We start from the raw sequence: 23,327 nt of genomic DNA, 5'->3' as shown, positions 1-23,327 counted from the left end.
ATTTTTGCTGAACTGATTTTTTTTACTGATTTTCTATTATATTTCTTCTTTATAATTACTGAATATTACTGAACTGAAGTTATTTTTACTGAACTGAAATTATTTTTATTGAACTGAATTGAAATTATTTTTACAGAAGTGAAATTATTTTTATTTAATTTTTTTTAAGGTGAAGTGAAAAGGTAGGGCCTAACACTTATTGTTTTTTTTTTATATCTTATGCCAAGTTACCAACATATAATTTTGACTACAAGTCTTTTAAATAATACAATAATTTTAGTCAAAAAATAAAATAAAATGATAATAAAAAATCAGTATTATAAATTATAACTAAGGTCCCGTTTTTTACCTTAAAAAAATAATATTAATTAAAAATAATTTCAGTTCAATAAAAATAAGTTCAGCTCAGCAAAAATAATTTCAGTTTGGTAAAAATAATTTAAGTTCAGTAAATATCAGTAACTTCAAAGAAGAAATATAACATGACAAACATTATTTCAGTTCAGTAAAATTAATTTCAATTCAGTAAAATTAATTTCAGTTCAATATAAATAATTTACGTTTAGCAAAAATAATTCAATTTAGTAAAAATAATTCAATTTAGTAAAAACTAGGTTAAGTCTCGTGCCATGCATGGTAATAATTAAACTTTATAACAAAAATTATAAAGAATGATGTTAATTTAACAATGATTTACCAAAAAAAATATTTGTAACAAAATAATAGTCTTTAATTAAGGATATTGATGGTTAAAGTTATGTCTCGACAAATGTGCAAATTCAATTATAACATATAAAAAACGGAGGAGTATAATGTAATAAAATAATTTTGTTTGGTTGTTCTTATAAACATTATGCATAATTTTAAGATTTATACCTACCAAAATATTTTATTTCTATTTTTTATTAAAATAAATTTTATGTTGGAGGAAAAAAATTGATAATGCTATAATAATCTTGGATTATGATATACGAAGTATTTCAATACCTTAATTTTAATCTATGTTACTATATTTGTAACTAAAAGATTCTATATAAAATATATTTTAAAAAAATAATAGTAAAAAAATTAATTGAGTATGATTGGATTAAATGTGTTGTCAAAATGGAAATCTAATATATATAAATAAAGTAGACATTTTTCGGGAGCATTTGACGCGCGACGTAAGAAAAGAATGGACTAATTCCAACAAATTTTCAATTAGACCTAAAACAAATTAAACAAGGGATCCCATTCAACAATAACTGGTAGTTTACAACAGAGTATTCCATTGCTCAAGTGTTTCCATCCTTGAAAGCTACGCTGCGAGTCTGCCACATTGCAATCCTCCCTCTCTCTCCTCCATTGAATTGTACTCTGAATTCTCCATTGAATCAGCTCCTGAGCTTTCTCTCCTCCATTTTAAGAGGTAACATGTCTTTTTTAATTTTAATCATCGATCAACATTAAACAATCTAGAGTTAATTGTCAAGTCAATTCAATTCAATTTAGGGTTTTTCTAAGCTCGATTGATTATTGATTTATATATTGTATTCCAAGCTTATGAAGGAGATAATCTTGTGGAAGAGTTCATTCTTCCAATTGGTATGAATGTATGATGCTTAATTTTTTAAATTTATTTTAATTTGGTAGGAAAAGAGGTTGAGGACAAGAAGATGGGTAAACGAGGTAGAGCAGCAGTTGTTGTACTAGGGGATATCGGCCGGAGTCCAAGAATGCAGTATCATGCCCTCTCACTTGCTACCCAGGTAATCTCTCGAACGGGGCTAAATGCGATACATACTTGCGGTGTTGCAATCTACACGAGTACTCGTAGAATTTTTTGATGGTGGAATCTCATCACTTGATTGCTGTTTTGTTTATTTTAATGTAGTCTCCAAAAGCTGATTTGAATCTGTAAAGGCAGGAATTATTTACAGTATAATGGATAGCTGTTTATGATCCAGATATTAAACAAATTCCTTAAAATTTGCCTTGGAGATAATATTATTTTCTAGTTCTTCCTTATCAATTGGCTGAATCCTTACTTATTATTATTATTATTTTTTCGTTCTATTTTTAATAAGATTATATTTGAATGACTCAATTTTTTTTTGCTGTCTCAGGCATCTCTCGAGGTAGACATTATTGCATATGGAGGTATGTACAGCATTATGTTGCTTACTATGTGATTGTTTTTTTTTGGTGTGGTTATTGTTTGTTTGTGTCAGTCTGCATCTGATTATTTGATAATATTTAAACTTTCTCGAAGACATAGAGTTCCAAACATGAAGTTTTGTCTGGAAAACCTTAGTCAGGTTGCTAATGGATTTGACCCACTGAACTCAAAATTGCTTGATCTAAAGCAAACTTGACTGACCTATTTGACACATTTTGCTGCTTATGTTGGGAATTTTTCACCCAATTTTGAAGCTAGTAAGTTGGTATTCCTTGCTTATGTTTTTCAAAGACTAGGAATCCAGGATAGGTCTCAGAAGGTCCAATAAATGGAAATGGGGTTCATTCGTGCAAGTATATAGTTTAGGATAGGGAGCTACCATTTCATGGTGCATGGCCCTTGGGACTTTGTGGCACCATTTTAGGTTTGTGTTAGTATTTTTTTGCTGTGCATTTTATTGTTAATCAGAATGCTGTGTCTTTTCCGCTTTTATATGCTTAGGAGAAAGCTTGTTATCTGCCCTAGGAGAAGAAGAAGGAGGGCTCACACTTCTTTATTCTTCTATTGGCAATATCTATGTGTAAAAATGGGTAAACGTGGGATAGCAAATCCTGCCGTTGGTTTTCTGATTCTCACAAGTTGTCTTCAGAAATTTTTTTAGTTTACCATAAAGTTTCTATTTGCCGTCAACTTTCTTCATCAAGAAGCTTCTTATTTTGTACAACACAATTGAGGATGTTATCGTACTTATCTAGCGACCTGTTTCTTTTTGTAGGTTCTGATCCACATGCTGCTCTTCTGAACCACCCTTCCATTTGTATACATCAAATGGTAACTGCTTTGGTTTATGCTTATCGCTGTATCATCCAATATCATTCCCCTTTTCCTTAATTTTTTTCTTGATTTTGTAGGCACAATGGCCTAAATTTACACAAAAATTACCATGGGTACTTCGCTATTTTGTCCTTTTGCTCAAGCCACTGTTTCAGCTCCTTGTACTCCTTTGGCATTTGTGCATTAAAGTACCAGCTCCAGATGTTTTCTTAGTTCAGGTGAGCAAGTACACAAAGTTATTTGTTTAAAATTGTTGGTTGAAGCAAATGAAATTACATTTTTTAGCTTATCACAGATCAAATTAGATAAATTTTGTGCTCTGTGGATCAATGTGGAGGGTTCGTTACTTACGGTTCTCTTTTTGACAGTTTGTGGGTTTGAGATATTCTTGTAACTTAACTCAAGGAACTTTGTTGAGTTGTGGTCATCAAGTTAATCCTTTTCGTGGATGATATTTGAAAAAAATCTTAAAAGTATAGTGGATATGTGGAAGAAAAGCTTATCTTTGTTGGAATTTCCATTTCAGGAGAGACTTGCAAGAGGTGGAGTTGGGGTAGGTGTTGGGTCTAGTTCTTAAATGATTTTGATAGAGGTTGTTTGGGTGGTTGTTGAGGTTTATTTTTTCCTCGTGGTACTCTCTTCATGCACTTTATAAAACCTCGCCTGTACTATGTATAGAATTTGGATAAGGTTATCTTTTATAGCTGGGGTTGTGCTTTTGAGCATCTAGAGGGCAACTTTTCAGCAGCAAAGTGCTTTAATATTGAACATTCAATGATAATTTTATGTTTTTGGAATGTAGTCCTTATAAAGATATGCCTTGGATGCATCTTAGTCTCTTTAGACCCATATTGATTTTTTGTGGTATAGTCAGCTGAATAAAGGTGTTTTCTTATATATTTTCCTACACTTAAAGCCTTATAGTCACATAAATTGTTATTTAAGAAACTAGTATTGGAAAGATATGTACATGTCCGAGTGTCATACCCAAGACCTAGTGTCGAGGATCCGACACGGGTATATGAGGTGAAATGGAGAGTCCGAGTAACATAGCTTAAGATTAAACTGTCTCTCCCTTTTTTATTTATAATTTCAAAATGTTTTGTGATAAATTATATGATTATATTTCCACACAGAAATTGCGTCCATGTCCAATATTTTGGAACTGTCATCTTCATGTCATTATTTTACCAGAATTAGCAATGTCTATTTGCATGCCACCTACCCTTCAAGTGCTCTTAAAGAATAGGCAGGAAAACCCACCTTCTCTGAACCCCTCCACAAGTTTTTTCCAAAAATTAGTCTCCAGATTACGATGCAAGATTAAGTCATTTCTTGTTTTACCACTAACGAACACCAAACTTAGATACATGAGGAGATGATGTTTTATTTATTGTCTGCACCTTCAATAATTTCAAGCATCAAAATTATATACATTTTATCAATACAGTGAATGACTCATTTGTAGTCTTTTAGTTTTGTATATCAAATTTTTTTTGTGAGAATAATACGAAGTAAGTTGTTTGAAGAAAACTACTTGGGTTTTAAGTTTGATGCTCGTTCCCATTAATAGAAAAGAATAGTGAATTATTTAAACATGTATGATAGATATAAAAATTGATAAGTAAATCTAGAAACCTAAATCCATACGAAATGAGGCCTACATGGCCACATTATGATAGTGTGTTTGTTACTTTGTCAGTACCTCTCATATCTGAAAATTCTTCATATATATGTTTTTTTGGTTTTGCAAAGAATCCGCCATCTGTACCAACCTTGGTGGCTGTGAAATGGGCAAGCTGGATCAGGCATTCAGCATTCATAGTGGATTGGCACAATTTTGGATACACTTTGCTAGGGCTATCTCTTGGTAGAGGAAGTCGCTTTGTTGCAGTATATCGTTGGTATCTTTCTGATTGGTTAGCTTTTCTTATGTATGCTCTTGCTATCATTGTATGCCATATGCTTATGATTTATTGGTTTTTGTTTTGTGTAAAGGTTTGAGAAGCATTATGGACAGCTGGCAGATGGCTCTCTTTGTGTAACAAAGGCCATGCAACATGAATTGGCTCAGAACTGGGGAATCAGGTGAGAGTTTTAGTTTTAATTTTGCAGCCTTCTTGCTGAAATGCTGGTGTCCCCTCAGTGATGCTATATATAGCTTATATTGCATGTAGAGCCACTGTGCTGTATGATCAGCCTCCGGATTTTTTCCATCCTGCTTCAATAGAGGAGAAGCACAGGGTGAGCTACCTTGCCTGTTCAGTTCAGCTTTATGCTTTTGCTTCTACTTTTGAAGTTAATTTTTTTCTTTTCTTTTTTTGTGAATCATCTACAGCTGTTTCTCAAATTGGATAAAGAGTTCAGACAATCCGAGGGAAATCGAGATTGTATCAACCATGGTAAGATGCAGACGATGTTTTTGAATAATTAAGGTGACATAAACAGCCTATTAAGCTTTCTACTTCTTCAGGAAGCAGACATATGAGGACAGATGAACCCTTTGATACTCTGTTTACAAACGTTTCTGGAGTTGGTGTCTCTGAAAAGTCAACCCGGCCAGCACTTGTTGTTAGTAGTACGAGCTGGTGAGATCTGAATCTGCAAATTTGTAGTTGGTTGATGTGCTTATACTACAACTAGACTTTATATTTCCCCCATGTTAACTGTTTGAAGTTAAATTATTATTTTTCTATATTCTGATGCCTTAGCCTGCTTAATTAAATAAAACTAGCCTTTTGGCCCTTAATTAAATAAAACTAACCTTCTGCCCGTGCAATGCACGGGTTGTTCATAGAAAATTGCATTGAGAGATGATTGAGGAAATACCAATAAATCATTATGGGTGTAATGTGTAACCGAAAACATGATTAAAAAAATTAAATTTTTAGGACTTTAATTCAAAGTAAAGCTTGAAAAAAAGGCGGAGGGACTAAAATTAAAGAGAGAGAAAAAAAAGGTTGAATTGAAGAGGGGAGATGAAGATGAAGTATTTAATGAAAGAGTTAAGAAAGATAGTGTAATAAAAAATAAAAAAAGTAAGAAGACATGTGGCATGTAAAGAAGATAGGGAAGTGTAATAGGATGGAGACATGTGTCTTTCCCAGTTTGAGTTTTTAAGTACTAAGTATAGATAACCAACAATGGCAATAAGCTGCTGCTTTGTTTATCTATTTATTTGTCCTTGGAGTGAGGAAGGGCATCCTATAGTGTTCCTCGTCATATCATATAGAAGTTAATAGTTTGATATGTGAGTGAATTATCAGGAGTTTTTTGTACAGCTTTGAATCTGATAGTCGTCTTAATGTAAATCATAATGTATGATCTCCTGAGAGTTTTTTGTATTTGAGCTGCTCTACAAACTCTTAAGTTGATTGCATGTATAATTTTGGAATTGTTAAACTCAAGTTCTATTATACTTATCCTTAAAACCAATGGCCTGTTTTTATACGAGTTTAAGGATCTCTTGGGAATGTCAGAGCTTTTGATTCACGGAGTTCTGTTTTAGTTTACATTATGACCGGGTTTGGTGTGATTTCATTAGAGCTTTAGATGATTTTTATGGAGGAACTGGGGATGATGTTGCAGCTGTGAGTTTTAGTAACATGGCTTTTGCTCCATCCATCCCCACTTCACTGGATTGGAGGAAATTTTTTGGGTAATCCTTTTGTTTTATGAGATTTTTTTTTGAAGCCTTTTATGAGATTATCTAGATAACTGTAATTTGAGTAAAAAAAAATAAGGTATTAGTGTAGTATAGTGAAGGATTTGGGAGACGTGTGACAGAGAAACCTAAACTTCATATATGGAAGAGCAAATGAGAGAGATTGGCTCTAAAAATTATCAATTTTTGGATCAAAACACTCACTATTGTTACAACTTACATATTGTGATTTGAAGGTTTTTCAGTAAAAATGAGAACATTGGAGGTATTTGACTATTGCTATACCATAATAATACCATGGGAACCACCCCCCCCCCCCCCCCAAACCCAACCCACCTAAATATGTAATAGGAAAAGAAAATTAAGGAAGATCTATATGGGTTTGTAAGGGTTTTAACTCTAAATAGTAAATAAAGACAGGAGGGTCACTGGTGTTTTATAATCCTGACACAGGCTCTTAAATTCACATTTGGTTCTGTAATTACCTGATTGTAATTGTAAACAGTTTTACAATTCAGTACTTAGTATTTTTTTATTTCCTGGTAATTGGATTCTGTACATGGTCTAGGAATGCATAAACAAACAACAATGTGCCATATTGATATTATAAGTGATTGGAGAGGATTTTATTCTATTTACAAAACAGCTAGGAAAGATGCTAACAGCTGACTAAAATGCTTAACGCTATTCCCTTTGGCCTATGTTTCATCTCATGAGAGTAATCGTGGGTAATCCTGGGGATGCAAAACCAGAGTGTGAAATGTAATGTGGCTCAGATGGAAAAAGAAAGAAACCCCCTTAGTTTGAGAATGATCAGCTTATGATATTTTGTATTACTGCTGATTTGTCAATACATACTGCTAGGACACCAGATGAAGATTTTGGTATCCTTCTGGAGGCAGCAGTTATGTATGACAGACGTGTTGCAGCAATCTTGAATGAGGACGATTCAATTAAAGAAGAGGTCCTTTGGGATGAAATGAATGACGGGAAACAAAATATATACCCTAGATTGCTATTTGTGATAACAGGTGCTTGTTGTCTAGACTTATGTATGTTTTTATATTGCTTAAGAAATAAGCTTTGGGAATGGAAATTTGACACCCTCTATATTGCAGGAAAAGGCCCTGAAAAAGAAAAATATGAACAAAAAATAAAGAACTTACACCTTAAGCGTGTTGCTTTCTGCACAATGTGGTTGTCAGCCGAAGATTATCCCCTACTTCTTGGTACTATCATTTATATTGGCTGCTTGCTTCCTTTTCTCTGTTGATTGTATTCTCCTGCTGCATAATCTTTTTATTTAGCAAAAGGTGTAGTTGGTGATTACAGTGTTGGTTGTCTACAGGGTCAGCTGACCTGGGGGTTTGTTTGCATACTTCCTCGTCTGGATTGGATCTTCCAATGAAGGTATTAGATTCTAATCTTAACCATAGTGGTGAACCATAAGTTTTACTGAAGCGTTTTTTTTTTTGTAAACCTTATTTTTCGCTGGTTAGATATATGAAAGATGCTGCTAGGAATTAGTACCCAAAACAGTAAGCAAGCAAGCTAATTAGATAGGAAAGGGTAGCTAAGGGGGATAATTTGTATTATCAAACTGATTCAACAATACAGTGCCTTCTTTCGAGAGGAAGGTGCTCTCCAATAACAAACTTCTCAATAATATTCAACATGATGATTATTCCTCCTAATGAGGCCTATTTATAGAAAAAATCTCATAACCAACTCTAACTTATTCCCCAAGATACTACTGATAGGCTAGGACTAACATAACCTTCCCCTAATATGGATTCCTTACAGAAGCTGCCAATGTGCGTGGAATTATTGATATCTAATGTGTTTAACAATTCTGTTGCCAGGTTGTGGACATGTTTGGTTGTGGTTTGCCAGTTTGTGCTGCTTCATACTCATGGTAAACTCTTAAGCTTTTGTTTCTTGCAATGCTGTTTCAATGTTTCAGCAATTTCTCCATTTCATTAATATTCACTGGTTTGTTGAATCGTATAGCATTGAGGAGCTTGTCAAAGTTGAAAGGAATGGTCTTCTTTTCTCATCTTCTTCTGAACTTGCAGATCAGCTCTTGGTAAATCCTCTTGAGTCTTAAATTATGTTTTGTGCCTTCTACACTTTTTTATTTTTGGTTTATTGACTGGGTTGTGGACAATGGCAGAGCCAGAATTTAGCAATAGTGTTGTATGCAATTGTACATACATACCCTGTACACCCATATTGAACATCAACTAGTTTAACTGGTTGAAGTATTGGGATGGTATTCAATAACTAAGATCAAATCCCTTTGACCCTCTCAGTCCTTTTCCTGATAAACATTCCCCACCCCCCCCCCCCACCCCCCCCAAAAAAAAAAAAAATCCTTTTTCTTTTTGCTAAAACTTGTATAAGCATAGCCTTACTGTGCGGAACAATTTTCTAAAAGTAAATTGTTCATCTGGGATTATGAGGAGCAAATTTTAGGTTTGAACAAACACTAGCATTGTGAACAAACACTAGCATTGTACATGATGAATGATGTGTCTATAAAGTGATTGCACCTCAAGATCGTATTGGTGGATATAATCATGCAATCTTGTATAGAGGTCTGAATACACCAAGACAATATATTATCTGAAACTAGGCACATACTTCTTTAATTGGGAAATGTGGAACACATCATGCATTTTCTCGAATTCCATTGGCAAAGCTAACTTATAAGCCACTTTTCCCACACTTTGTAAAATTTCATACGACCCCACATACTTAGCACTAAGCTTTCCTTTCTTGCCGAATCGCATCACGCCTTTTGTTGGAGAAACCTTTAGAAAGACCTTGTCCCCAACACTTAACTCATCATCCCTTCTCTTGAAGTCAGCATAACTCTTTTGTCTATCTCGTGCTGCCTTAATTCGTGACTAAATCAGTCTCACCTTGCTTACCATATCCTCAATTAATTCTGTTCCCAAAGTAACACGTTCACTGTAATCATTCCAGCACACTGGGCTTCTACACTTCCTTCCATACAATGCTTCAAAATGTGCTATCTTGATACTTGTATGGTAACTGTTGTTGTAGGAGAATTTGATCAAAGGTAAGTGATCCTCCCAATTCCCTTGAAAATCTAAAGCACAAGCTCATAGCATATCTTCCATGGTTTGGTTTGTTCTCTCTTGACCATCGATTGCCGGATGAAAGGCAGTGCTCATCTTTAAGGATGCTCCAAGGTTTTCTTGCACTTTTTGCCAAAACTTTGATAGAAACCTCGAATCTCTATCCGACATTATGTCCTTGGGGACTCCATGCAAACAAACTACATTCTTCACATAAATACTTGCTAGCTGCTTCTTTTTCCAGGTCTCCTTGATAGGAATGAACATCGCCGACTTAGTTAGTCTGTCCACAATTACCCAAATCGTGTCATTCCCACTACGAGTCTTTGGTAACCCTGTCACAAAGTCTATAGATATAGAATCCCATACCCATCCCGGTATTTCCAATGGTTGCACCTTTCCCATGGGTCTCTTGTGATTAGGGATGTCAATGGGGCGGGGCGGATGTTGGCCTTTCCATCCCCATCTGCGCGGTGGGCTAATATTCATCCCCATCCCCGCCCCGGCGGGTACAATTCCAAAACCATCCCCGCCTCGGCGGGTACAACTCCAAAACCATCCCCGCCCCACCCCCCACCTGGATATCCATCCCCACCTAATCCCCACCAAATACCCGCCTAATCCCCACCCAAGACCCACCTAATCTCCGTCTCTCAATTACACTATCCTACATAACTAATACAGATTATAATATTAAAAAAAATCTTAATATTACACACATTTTTATTTATAATATAAGTGTAGTACAAAGTATTATAATTAATATTTTATTTCACGTAATTATTTTATAAAGTAGTATAAAAGTATATAGATGTGGGTATGAGGTGGAGATGGGGCGAGTACGAAGTGGGGCGGGAGGGTGATAAATGAATAATTGCGTCGTTAGACAACTACACCTAAATCAAATACAATTTATAACACTCGACTTATCCTAATACAAGTATATGGCAAGAAGAGGGGTCGAACCACAGGGAGAAGCACATAAACACCGCATTCATCACTAGACTTTAAGCTATCTAAGGACACCGCATTCATCACTAGACTTTAAGCTATCTAAGGACAAAGGATAGGAATGACTAAGAGATTAAACTAAAGATAAAACGAGTTAAAATCAATATAACTAAACACCAAGGGAGATGGGTAGATGTAGATGCCGCTTGATCATGCAATAACATAAAAGCAAATCAATAGTGAACTAAACATGCATGAATATCGATATAAGGTTCAATCTAACCGCCTTCCGGGTTAATCGGTTTCTCCTAACATAGCCTCTATGTTTCCACACTAGAACCATATATTGGGAGGTGCAATCAAAGAACAATCGATAGTAATGAATGTTAACTAAGTCAACTTCCGTTCCTTATTAGTAAAGATTCACCTTTAATCAACTAACAATGTGCACTTGCAAGAAGATCAAAGAATATCAAGCATGTAAAGATTTTAATCACAATTAACTTAATCCCAATATTATAAGCATAAACAATTAGCCACTACACCATCCCCACACCCTTGGCTAAGAGACTACTCACAAATCATGTTGAGAACAATATCAATCATCAAATCAATAAGCATCAACATGATTAATAAGCAAAGAAGGAAAATCAAAGTAAACAAGCAAAATTAAATGCAAAAGTAAAGAGAAAGAGTAAGAGATTGCTCATTAATTGAAGTTGAAGATTTACAAAAGATTAAATAAGCTTCTTCTTCAAAATCCAAGTTCATCAATGAAGAAATCCACACTTTCTCTCTCTACCAAATGAAGACTAATAGTGTTTCTCTCTCTAGATTAAGTTAAAAATGTGCAGAAAATTAAAACTAAGTTGATCTAATTCTATCAAAACGTTCTAAAATGGGACTTATATAGTCCGTACAGAGCAAGCTGAAATAGAGGAGTGGTCCGACCGAACACTGGGTAGGTTCGGCCGGACTACAGGGTAGGTTCGCCCGAACCATGGGTAGGTTCGACCACTCCTGCAAATTCGCCAAAATGCCACTTGAAACTGCCAAAACTGTTCGGCCGGACCAGTTCGGCCACACCCTGGTTCGGCCACACCTTCAGGAGGTTCGGCCGAACCTCTCCTAAATCATGCTTCCTTCAGCTATCCTTGAGCTTAGCTTCCTCCTCTTGAAAACCCCGATGGTTCCTACAAAGCATAAGCATGGAAATCAAAGTAAAGAGTAGGAAAAAGGGCAAAATCTAGGAAAGAAGATGCATAAAGGGAAAGGGAACTAAGTCCAAAGAAAAGGATGCAAACAAGCCGCAAATGTGGGAAAATGACCATCAAAATGAACCTTAATCGTGGCATAAAAGTCACTCATCAGAGGGGCGGGGCGGGGATTGGGCGGGTACAGTTTAAAATCCACCCCCGCCGCATCACCCATGGCGGGTATGGTTTTTATCCCCATCCCCGCCCCACCACCCGCCAAATCGAGACCCATCCCCGCCCCACTGACATCCCTACTTGTGATCTATCTTCACCTTCTGGCACGTCAGACACTTTGATACAAACTCAGCAACTTCTCTCTTCATATTCGGCCACAAATACAACTTCTTTAAGTCCTTATACAACTTATATCCCCCAGGGTGAACAACTGAATATGGTGTGTTATGGCACTCCTCCATGATTTTCCTTTTTATATCCTCACACTTCTATGGTTTACACCATCTGTCCTTGTATCTCAAACTCCCATCCTCATGAATCTTGAATTCAGTCTCCGCACCACTAGTCACACGATCCCTAATCTTCATAAACGACTCATCTTCCAATTGCTTCTCTTTAATCTCCTCAAATATGGATGGTTGGATGGTCAAGGCACTCAGTATTCCCTCTCACTCTCCTTGGTTAATAACCTCAAGGTTCAATCTCCTCATATCTTCACACAACTCATTGGCCACAATCAAAGCATTGACATTATGACTCGACTTTCTACCAAGGGCATCTGGAACAATCTTGCCCTCGTGGTCTGAATGTGGACATGGTTGTCTGTGAGGAACTCTAGCCATCTAAGTTCCCGCATATTCAAGTGATCTTGGGTGAAGATATACTTTAGACTCTTATGGTCCGTGAAGATCTTACAAGAGATACTGTAAAGGTAGTGCCTCCAAATCTTCAATGCGAACACAACAACTGCTAGCTCCAAGTCGTGCGTAGGATAGTTGACCTCATGTGACTTCAACTTCAATTGTCTCGATGCATACGCGATCACCCTTCCATTCAGTTGCAAGACACATCCCAAATCATGCTTCGAGGCATCACTATACACCTCAAATCCGTCTCTCCATCGAGTAATACTAGCACTAGTGCAGTAGTTAATTGCTCTTTGAGGGTTTGAAAAGCTAGTTCACAACTTTCATTCCACTCAAACTTAGTCTGCTTCTTCATAAGGGTAGTCATGGGTCTAGCTATCCTTGAAAACTCTTTAACAAACCTATATTATCCCGCAAATCCCAAGAAACTACAAACATCAGTCACATTCTTAGGTGTAGGCCACTCCTTCGAAAAAATGCTTGTAGTTTGTAGTTTTCTAATTCTTAGGTATAATCCTCAAATGACGAGCATTTTTTCCTCTAATTCTTCGAATACACCAATATGTCATCAATGAACACAACCATGAACTTATCTAAGTATTCATGAAACACTCGATTCATGGAGGTGCATTGGTTAACCCAAAAGGCATAACTGTAAACTCTTAATGCCCATAACGAGTTCTAAAGGATGTCTTTGGAATGTCTTTATCTGCAACTTTCAACTGAGGGTACCCCGACCTCTTATCGATCTTTGAAAACACACTTGCCCCTCTCAGATGGTTAAACAAGTCATCTATCCTAGGTAGAGGGTACTTATTCTTCACAGTCACATTATTCAACCTTTTGTAATCAAGCCTTAAACTCTCATCTTTCTTATTCACAAATAAGACTGGTGCTCCCCAAGTGATGCACTAGGCCTAATTAGGGCTGGCAATCGGGTCACCCGACCCGATAACCCGAACGAACCCGACCCGAAGTTACTGAGAGAAACCCGAACCCGACCCGACCCGATCCGAACCCGAATAACCCGAATTCGACCCGATTTGACTAAAATTTCATATTTCGTAATAATTTTAAGTTCTGCACTATTTTTTATTATTTCTAAGCATAACCCGAAATTGACCCGAAATCTGACCCGAACTCGACCCACTGACCCGAATTGCCACCCCTAGGCCTAATGAACCCCTTGTCCAATAACTCCTGCAATTGAGCCTTCAGCTCGCTTGCTCATCTCAGCTAGTGCCATTCAATAAGGTGCTTTTGAGATAGGTGCTGCTCCTGGAACTAAGTTAATGGTAAACTCAACTTCCCTCTTAGGCGGCATTCCCGAAATCTCTTGTGGAAAGACATCTAAAAACTCATTCACAATGGGTACATCTTCTATTCGCCTACTCTCACTCATACTCAAATCTTGAACACAACAAAAGTACAACGGACACCCCTTATTCACTAACTTCTTAACCTTTAAAGCAAAAATAATCCCAAAATCCTTAGGTTTCCCTAAACGTTTATAGGGCACTGACTTACCCAAAGAATCACTCAGGTGCACTCTCTGTATCTCACAGTTTATCTTGGCCTTGTATAAACTTAGCCAATCCATCCCCAGAATTACATCTAAGTCCCCTAGATTAAACTCAATAAGGTTTGATGGAAAGGCAACTTTTCCTATTTTCAAAGGTAAGCCTTTGAATAATTTATTACATTGAAAAAGTTTACCCGTAGGACTGACTGACACATCAATATGACTGGCCTCAGTTAAGTTTAACTTACGCACAACAGAAGTAGAAATGAAAGAGTAAGTTGCTCCAAATTCAAACAAAGTGTTGACAGAATAAATAGAAAAAGTACCAGTGACTACATCTGAGGACCTCTCTGCTTCTCCCTTGCTCATCACAGCAAGCGCCCGGAAGTGTTGCTTCTTCCTTGGTAACCATTGTTATTGATGTCTGTGTTGTTACCATTGTTGCTACCATTCCCAAACTTCCTATTCTGACCATTGCCTTTATTCCCCTAGTTGTTGAATTTGTTAGGCCTCTGTTGGGTATTCCCAAGATTTCCCTGGTGTTTTCGTTTGGTGTAACACTCATACTCCCTATGCCCCTTTTTGTTGCAGAACCTACAAGTCACTAAATTCCCAATCACAGTCTTTCCCAGGCTGGTTTCTCCTACACCTATTGCAGTGGTAGCTTCTCTCCCATTGTTAGCATTAGAAGAATTGCTAACATTTTGGTTACCCAATCGAACGAGTTCCCATTCCTAGGCCTCTTAAAGTTACTCTAGTTTTCAGGTTTCCCAAAGTCCTTCATTTTCTCTCGCACTCTTAAGTACACTCTTAGAATTCAGATGGTACATGTGAGCAACTCTCTCATATACTTTGTCGCACTCTTAAGTACACTCTTAGAATTCAGATGGTACATGTGAGCAACTCTCTCATATACTTTGTCAAAAGTCTTAAAGACTTTCCCTATTCAAACCTCTAAGCCTTCGGTACAACCTCAGGAGCAAACCTAGCAAGGGTCATGAACTTGTTATAGTACTCTGCGATTGACATCTGGCCCATTTCTAGATTTATAAACTCTCGAGCCTTCTGCTTCTTCAGAAATGGAGGGTAAAACTTGTCCTTCAAAGCGGTCTTAAACACTTCCCACCCGAAATTGGGTTTGGCTCTCACTATCTCAGAATTATCCCTCCGCCATATGTCGGCCTCATCTTTGAGATACATAGCCGCCTGATCCACTTTTATACCCTCGGGGCAGTTCAATGCCACGAATAATTTATCGAAATCTGGGATCCAGTTTTCTAAGAAGGTGGGATCAGCACCTCCTCCCTCCCTTGAACATTAGGGGCCTCACTTAATCATAAACAAAGGAAGTATCCCAAAATCATACGTTTCACAAAATTTAGCTTTCTTTGAAACACGAATATTAGTAAAATGAAACTTCTAAAATAAAATAATAACTCTTACTATAACTTTAATGAAAGTATGAATCCCAAATAATAATAACTCTGTAGCTCTAGCTACTTATTAAAATCTAATAATCTAAATCAAAACTAGAATGAGGTTCTAATAACCATTATTAAATGACAAATGTCTTATTCATACTAACTTCACCCTAATAAGTATAATCCTCAAGGAATCACATTGCAGTTCTTATCTTTTTTCTCATTATAATTATTAACATCAAAATCAGGATATTTTTATCATCCGAGTCCTCAATTATTATTGCCTTGTAAAGCGGATTCGGGTTCCTAGTGGCTCTCCTCCCAGCATTTGGATCTTCAAGTGGTGGTTGCAGCCATTCAAGATCATCTTCATATGGAAAATCAATAAGAGTATACTCGTGAAAAATTCTGCTGTAAGTTTTTATCTTATGCTTTTTATTCTTTGCTGTCTTAAACTCATATAAGCTCTGGTAATCTTCCTCATCAGGTTGAGGTATTGCTAGTGTAAGAATCCTTTCCATAGTTTTCAGTATATCTTTACTTCGAGTATCATCTTCGTTCTTAGACATGACTACTGGGTCGCTCATAGTATCATTCTCGCTCTCAGACATGAAAACTGGATCGCTCATCTCCTTTTTACGTCAACCCAACGCAACGAACATTCAAAAAGCATAACACAAGCACATCACAAAAACAAATCAATTAGAACACCAATTTCAACATGTTAAATAATAATCAAAATAAACACTTTATGTGATAATTAAATAGAATGAAATATGCATGCATTCCCTTCTTAAGTCTACCCAAATCTCACAAAGTAAACAAAACAAACTTCAATATTATTTTAAATAAAACGTTTCAAAACATACAAAGTTTCAAAAAATCATTTTTAGCCTTTGAATTCATAATCCTTAACCGTAAATTAGGCGCCTAAGACATACTAAGCTAATTGGCTTTAGTGGTAATTAAATCTAACCTATAGCAAATAAGCTTAGTATGTCTTAGGCGCCTAACTAACGGTTAAGGATTTTAAATTCAAAGGCTAAAAATGATTTTTAGAAACTTTGTATGTTTTGAAACGTTTTTTTGAAGTTTGTTTTGTCTACTTGGTGAGATTTGGATAGACTTAAAAAGGGAATGCATGCATATTTCATTAATTTCATTCCATTTAATTATCACATAAAGTTTTTATTTTGATTATTATTTAATCAAGTTGCAATTGGTGTTCTAATTGATTTGTTTTTGTGATGTGCTTGTGTTATGCTTTTTGAATGTTCGTTGCGTTGGGTTGACGTAGAAAGGAGATGAGCGATCCAGTAATCATGTCTGAGAGCGAGAATGATACTATGAGCGTCCCAGTAGTCATGTCTAAGAACGAAGATGATACTCGAAGTAAAGATATATTGGAAACTATGGAAAGGATTCTTACACTAGCAATACCTCAACCTGATAACTATGAGGAAGATTACCAGATCTTATATGAGTTTAAGACAGCAAAGAATAAAAAGCATAAGATAAAAACTTACAGCAGAATTTTTCACGAGTATACTTTTATTGATTTTCCATATGAAGATGATCTTGAATGGCTGCAACCACCACTTGAAGATCCAAATGTTGGGAGGAGAGCCACTAGGAACCCGAATCCGCTTTACAAGGCGATAATAATTGAGGACTCGGATGATAAAAATGATCCTGATTTTGATGCTAATAATTATAATGAGAAAAATGATAAGAACTGCAATGTGATTCCTTGAGGATTATACTTATTTGGGTGATAGTATGAATAAGACATTTGTCATTTAATAATGGTTATTAGAACCTCATTCTAGTTTTGATTTAGATTATTAGATTTTAATAAGTAACTAGAGCTACAGAGTTATTATTATTTGGGATTCATACTTTCATTAAAGTTATAGTAAGAGTTATTATTTTATTTTAGAAGTTTCATTTTACTAATATTCGTGATTCAAAGAAAGCTAAATTATGTGAAACGTATGATTTTGGGATACTTCCTTTGTTTATGATTAAGTTAGTAAGAGTGGCGCGGGATGGGAATTATTTTCTTCACTTTATTTAATCCTGCGTGTGAATTGTGTTTATATTTATATGATTTTATTTGAAAGAAGGGGGTAAAGAAACAAAGGTACCCTTTTGAACCAATCTATGTGATAACATGTACTATTGTGATTCAATGAATATATGCGAATGGTATTTGAACTATAGAATGGTGTCTATATATTTTCAGGCGTAGAACCACAATGGCAAACGCCGCCGCCCTAGCTGAAGCCATCTGCATGTTGGCTGAAAACCTAAACCTGAACCAGAACCGAGGGGATCAACTCGATCCCCAAGCGGAGATATTTAAAAAGCTAGCTCAAGTGAGGCCCCCAGTGTTCAAGGGAGGTGCTAATCCCACCTTCTTAGAAAACTGGATCCCAGATTTCGATAAATTATTCGTGGCATTGAACTGCCCCGGGGTATAAAAGTGGATCAGGCGGCTATGTATCTCAAAGATGAGGCCGACATATGGTGGAGGGATAATTCTGAGATAGTGAGAGCCAAACCCAATTTCGGGTGGGAAGTGTTTAAGACCGCTTTGAGGGACAAGTTTTACCCTCCATTTCTGAAGAAGCAGAAGGTTCGAGAGTTTAAAAATCTAGAAATGGGCCAGATGTCAATCTCAGAGTAATATAACAAGTTCATGACCCTTGCTAGGTTTGCTCCTGAGGTTGTACAGGCTTAGAGGTTTGAACAGGGATTGACCGACCGGTTACCAAAAGACCTACCGGTTACCAAAAGACCTACCGGTTACCAAAAGACCTAGCTGGGAAAGTCTTTAAGACTTTTGACAAAGTATATGAGAGAGTTGCTCACATGTACCATCTGAATTCTAAGAGTGTAGTTGAGAATGCCAAGGCTGTAGAGAAAATGAAGGACTTTGGGAAACCTGAAAACCAGAGTAACTTTAAGAGGCCTAGGAATGAGAACTCTTTCGATAGGGTAACCAAAATGTTAGCAATTCTTGTAATGCTAACAATGGGAGAGAAGCTACTACTGCAATAGGTGTAGGAAAAACGAGCCTGGGAATTTAGTGAGTCGTAGGTTCTGCAACAAAAAGGGGCATAGGGAGTATGAGTGTTACACCTTCTGAGTACCTGAACAATGTCCAAGAGAATTACTGCCACGTGTTCAAACGCTAAGTCTATATCAGAAATTAGCAACAGAAAAACTAAATCAGTTATATAAATAAGTTTCAAAACCAACGAATAAAACCAAATTAAGTCTTACAAGTTGGAACCTTTAAGGCCCCTATTTAAAACCCAGCAAAAGTAGTAAGTAAATAGAACCATAGTTTAAATAAATTCAATCTTATGAAAAGAAATAAATTGCGAACAATAACCAACTCTCTACTCAAAATCCCAATGCGAAGGCTGCATGTGTAAGAACCCGTGGTTAATTTGCTCCCCAATATTACAAGTTTAAAAATTGGATCGTCACATGGTCATTGAAAGGCGAAGGCCATGACCAAAGAAAGACACAAACAAAAGCACGCAATGAGCAAAACTGAGTACATACAAGCTGCGAAATAAAATAAGAAATCCCTAGCATGCTAATTATCAATCATCATGCATCATTAAATTATAGACTCAAACACACAACTCAACTATTAGTATTAATGAGCCTTCACTAGTTAATAGTAGTTAACTCATTTTATAATTCATTGGATTAAACAATAGACAAGGTTGTTCATCCAATGCTCCATTTGGAACATCAATAAAAGAAAAACCCCATGCCTCCTTTCGGAAACATCAATAAAACATCCAACGACCACGGGCGCGACTCCGTGACCGTAACTAGTATGAGATCTCATCTAAATCCTAGTTTTGGAAAGTATTTAAAATAAGAGACTCGTAGATCAGACGACCTCTAGAAAAGTGCACGGCTAATACCCCGTGTACTCCAACCCCTGATTGTCATTACTCTAGATGTGCACCAGAGTTTTATTGCTTATCCATCTTGCACTTTACGTGATTTACAAGATTAGACTTAGTGATGACTCATATGCAAACAATACAATCAATTTAATAAAGTAAAACAAGTTTTCAATTTCAATTCTTGATTTATTAGTGACAAACAACATTTATTATTTATTCCTTTAGGCTTTAACTACCTCGGTATATAAACACCTTGAGTGCATAAGGCACCCCAAAACCTTAACCTCGTCTTATAAAACTTAAATTCTTCGTTTACTCATTCTATTTCAATAATCGTAAATGAGTAATAAATAAATCATTTCACATATTCACATACCTTTGCCTCTAAGCACATCTTGCAAAATTAATGCATAAATAATACTTGCAAAGTAAAATAGTGCAAAACATACGGAAATCACAATGTATAACCAAACAATTATGCCCAGTCTTCTCTATACATATGACACCATCCTGGACATACAATCAGGTTTTATACCTTGTAGTTGTTGTTTATCTGTAATTTGTGGTTGTACTGTCTACCATCTTGGTATATTGCTTATGACTACATGCCTTGCTCACTACTGATTTAAAATTTATTATTTATTTTTTTAGATGCTTTTCAAGAGTTTCCCTAATGAGTGTACTGTACTCACATCGCTGAGAAATGGAGCCCTGGAAACAAGATCTTCTGTAGCTTGGGGTACTGAATGGGAGGAGCATGCAAAACCCTTGGTACTAGAGGCAAGTTTGTTGCTTCTGCCTTCTTCTATCTCTCTGCTTCATTGTTTTATTTCTCTTTAAGTTTGCATTCTAGCCTATATGAAAATCTAAAAGGTATCAAACTTATATGGCATACATGAATTAAAGTTGGAATTTTTCGTGTAGTATTACTACTGTACCTTCCTATTCTTAGAATAAGTTCTTTTTTGTTAAGCACCAATTTTGATATCTAATATGTGAGGAAGTACCATTCATCTTTTGTGGATTAAGACTAAAAGTTTTTCACTTGCAGCTTAACACTACTTTAGGAAAAGAAGTCAACCTTCTTGCGAGTTACACTTGCATTTCACTCCATTATCCGATAGAATGAAGTAATAGCTCCATTCTTTTATGTTCTACTCAATATACGCAATTTAAGACAATGTTGAAAAAGGTTAGTGGGTCTAAAGTGTACAACAATTAAGTAAGAGAAATAATGTTAAAAAGTGTGTGGGTGTAAGAAAAAGGAAAATAAAGTAAGAGAAATAATGTAAAAAAATGGGTGGGTTTGAGAAAAAGGTAAATAAAGTGAGATTAATAATGTAAAAAAGTGGGTGGGTGTAAGAAAAAGATAAATTAAGCAAGAGAAAGTGTGTAGAAAGGTGTAATTATGCTAGAACCTGGATCAGAACAGAGCACACACCAAGCAATCACAGAGAAAACAGAGGTAGAAAATGGGATATGTTGTATTGATAGTTCAGAGGAATTAATCAATACATCTGGCCTTCTATTTTAGAGGAAGGAATCTCTAACAAACAAACTTAATCAGTGTATTTTTCTTGCATATCCTCTCTATTACAAAACTCCTATATATAATTAGATACTCAGCATCTAGCCTCTTCTACAGATAAGAATAACAACTTATTCCCAAAATTACTAAGTTACCCTGAAACCCATAACAAACTCCCTAACAGAATTTCCCTCCCATCATCAAGTTGCTAGAATCTTCTTCTTGGGCTTCCTTCGAGCATATGTAATTATGGGCCTAGGCTGACTCCTTGCAAATTATTGTGGGGTACGAAGGGTAAGATTGTAAAGGAAGTATGCCTAAAATAGATAAAGCAAAGTGAGTAGAACAAAAAAGAATGAATTAAATCAAAAAGAGAGTAGAACATAAAAGAATGGATTGAAATGGAAAGAGAGTAGAACATAAAAGAACGTGGGTGATATCTCACGTCCTTCCCACTCTCTCATTTATGTCTTCTTCTGATTTCATAATTCCCCCCGGAGGGCCGGAACCCACCTCCTCAACCTTACCTCCCTTGCTTATATGTCCTGCCATGGATTTCACCCATTTCTTGACAATCCTCACTTGATTTTTTTAAAGCTGCCATTATTTTGCAAAGATCACAACGGATATTGGCTTTGATTGCTTCCTCTTGTCTTCTGTATGTTCAACTTGAGCAACACATATCACAAGAATATCTTCTAAGTCATGTATAAGAATCAATTCGTGAAAACTGAAAAGTACTCAACAATTTTGCATCCATCATTTCTATATTGCCCGTTTCTCAACTAAACCTCAGCACCTTCTTTTACCTTCAATAACCAATTTGTCATTGTTACTCGACTCTTCTTTTGTCAACTTTTGGATGTACCCTTAACCTTAGGTTGCTCAATTGTTTGTTGCTATCCTGGACCTGCAGACTGCGCACAGTATTCCTATTTTGTGGCATGTTTCAAGCTGCCAGCTATAACTTTACTGGATTTTAGAAGGCTGGACAGAGAGACTTAGAGAGTCTAATATAAGTTGGCATCATCTATATGTGACATTTATTGCCTCACTATCTGTTGCTGCTCTTTTATCTCAGTAACACAATGGAAGCTGAATGGTGTTTGTGGCTGGGTGAAGGGTGGCAGGAAATGAAGAGGTGCTGGTGGCAAGCTGGGGTAAGGATGAAGAGGTGGGGGGGAGGGGAGATTTAATTATGTGTTGTTTTCTTGGTACGGAGTATTATTATTGCAGCTCAAGAATTGAATGTGGATTAGATTAATAATCCAGAGAGGGTGAGAAGGACAAAAAACAATTAAAAAAGAGGACAAAGCAAGTCAACTTGTTGTAGTTTTCTTGCATGTCGGAAAGTGTTGGACTGTTGGTTGACAATTATTATCTCCGAAAATGTGTTTCTTCCCTCCATTGATCTCCTAATGTGCCACTCGCAGTTGATGTGGTTTTATTGCATTGATATTATCTGATTTTATTGGGTGTTTTCCTTCATCTTTGCCGTCATTGCATTCATTATCATATGATATTAGTGTTCCTGACAAACATATTAATTTCTAAAACGTGCAGGTTATATCTCGAAATTCTAGTTGATCTTATATCACTCTTTTGTGGCCCGGCAGTAATCTCTGACTCTCTGTGTAATGATACAGAATACAATGGTATGTTATCAGCCTCTTCCCCTCTTTTAATTAAAGACTTTATGACGACATTGATGACTACTTTGAGAGGATAGTCAGGTTCAGTTATTTTCTTGTAGAAATGGTTCTCTATTTTTCAATTTTAACATATCATCATCAAAGAAAACTGGTATTTACTTTGTTGTGAAGTAACAGGCAAATTTGTTGCTATGAATCCAGGTTTATATTCGTTCAGAAAATACCTAATCGTAGATGAGGCCTGAATGCATGTTGAAAGAGACTCCCGGTACAGTGAAGCTCTTAAAGAAATATGCTACTCCTTTTGCGGCACTATTTACAATAGCTTGATTTTGTGTTAGTTACATGCTTATCTGTATCAGTCAATTTAGTAATGCTCATGAAAACCCTTTTTTTTTAGTCATGTATAGAATTTTTGAATTGCATAGAAGAAAATCAACTCATGAAAAGTGCGTCAAATATGGTAAGACATACGAAGTAA

The 23,327-nt window shown here is 36.2% G+C and overlaps 1 protein-coding gene across 3 annotated transcripts; it reads left to right on the top strand.

Moving 5' to 3' along the window:
* The first annotated feature begins 1,246 nt into the window (after window positions 1-1,246).
* On the top strand, window positions 1,247-23,315 carry LOC145558239 (UDP-glycosyltransferase TURAN-like). 3 transcript variants are annotated; one of them, XM_081619402.1, is made up of 19 exons: window positions 1,247-1,408; window positions 1,633-1,748; window positions 2,106-2,139; window positions 2,934-2,989; window positions 3,070-3,210; window positions 4,748-4,896; window positions 4,991-5,080; window positions 5,170-5,236; window positions 5,331-5,394; window positions 5,466-5,580; window positions 7,521-7,687; window positions 7,775-7,885; window positions 8,005-8,066; window positions 8,519-8,571; window positions 8,667-8,742; window positions 20,318-20,446; window positions 22,276-22,354; window positions 22,758-22,849; window positions 23,048-23,315. In XM_081619402.1, exons 2-17 carry the CDS (start codon window positions 1,656-1,658, stop codon window positions 22,276-22,278), a joined length of 1,410 nt encoding a protein of 469 aa, XP_081475528.1. In that variant the 5' UTR covers window positions 1,247-1,408; window positions 1,633-1,655; the 3' UTR covers window positions 22,279-22,354; window positions 22,758-22,849; window positions 23,048-23,315. The 3 variants fall into 3 exon arrangements, with proteins under 3 accessions (XP_081475528.1, XP_081475526.1, XP_081475529.1); XM_081619400.1 differs by having other exon boundaries at window positions 22,276-22,368; XM_081619403.1 differs by lacking the exons at window positions 22,276-22,354; window positions 22,758-22,849; window positions 23,048-23,315 and adding an exon at window positions 17,977-20,192 and having other exon boundaries at window positions 20,318-20,423.
* Window positions 23,316-23,327: the final 12 nt, after the last annotated feature.

The sequence above is a fragment of the Chenopodium album genome, chromosome 9, assembly GCF_948465745.1.
Source record: "Chenopodium album chromosome 9, dcCheAlbu1.1, whole genome shotgun sequence".
NCBI classification, from domain to species: Eukaryota; Viridiplantae; Streptophyta; class Magnoliopsida; order Caryophyllales; family Amaranthaceae; genus Chenopodium; species Chenopodium album.
The sequence above is the reverse complement of the archived record's forward strand: the minus strand, read 5'-3'. Positions and strand labels throughout refer to the sequence as shown.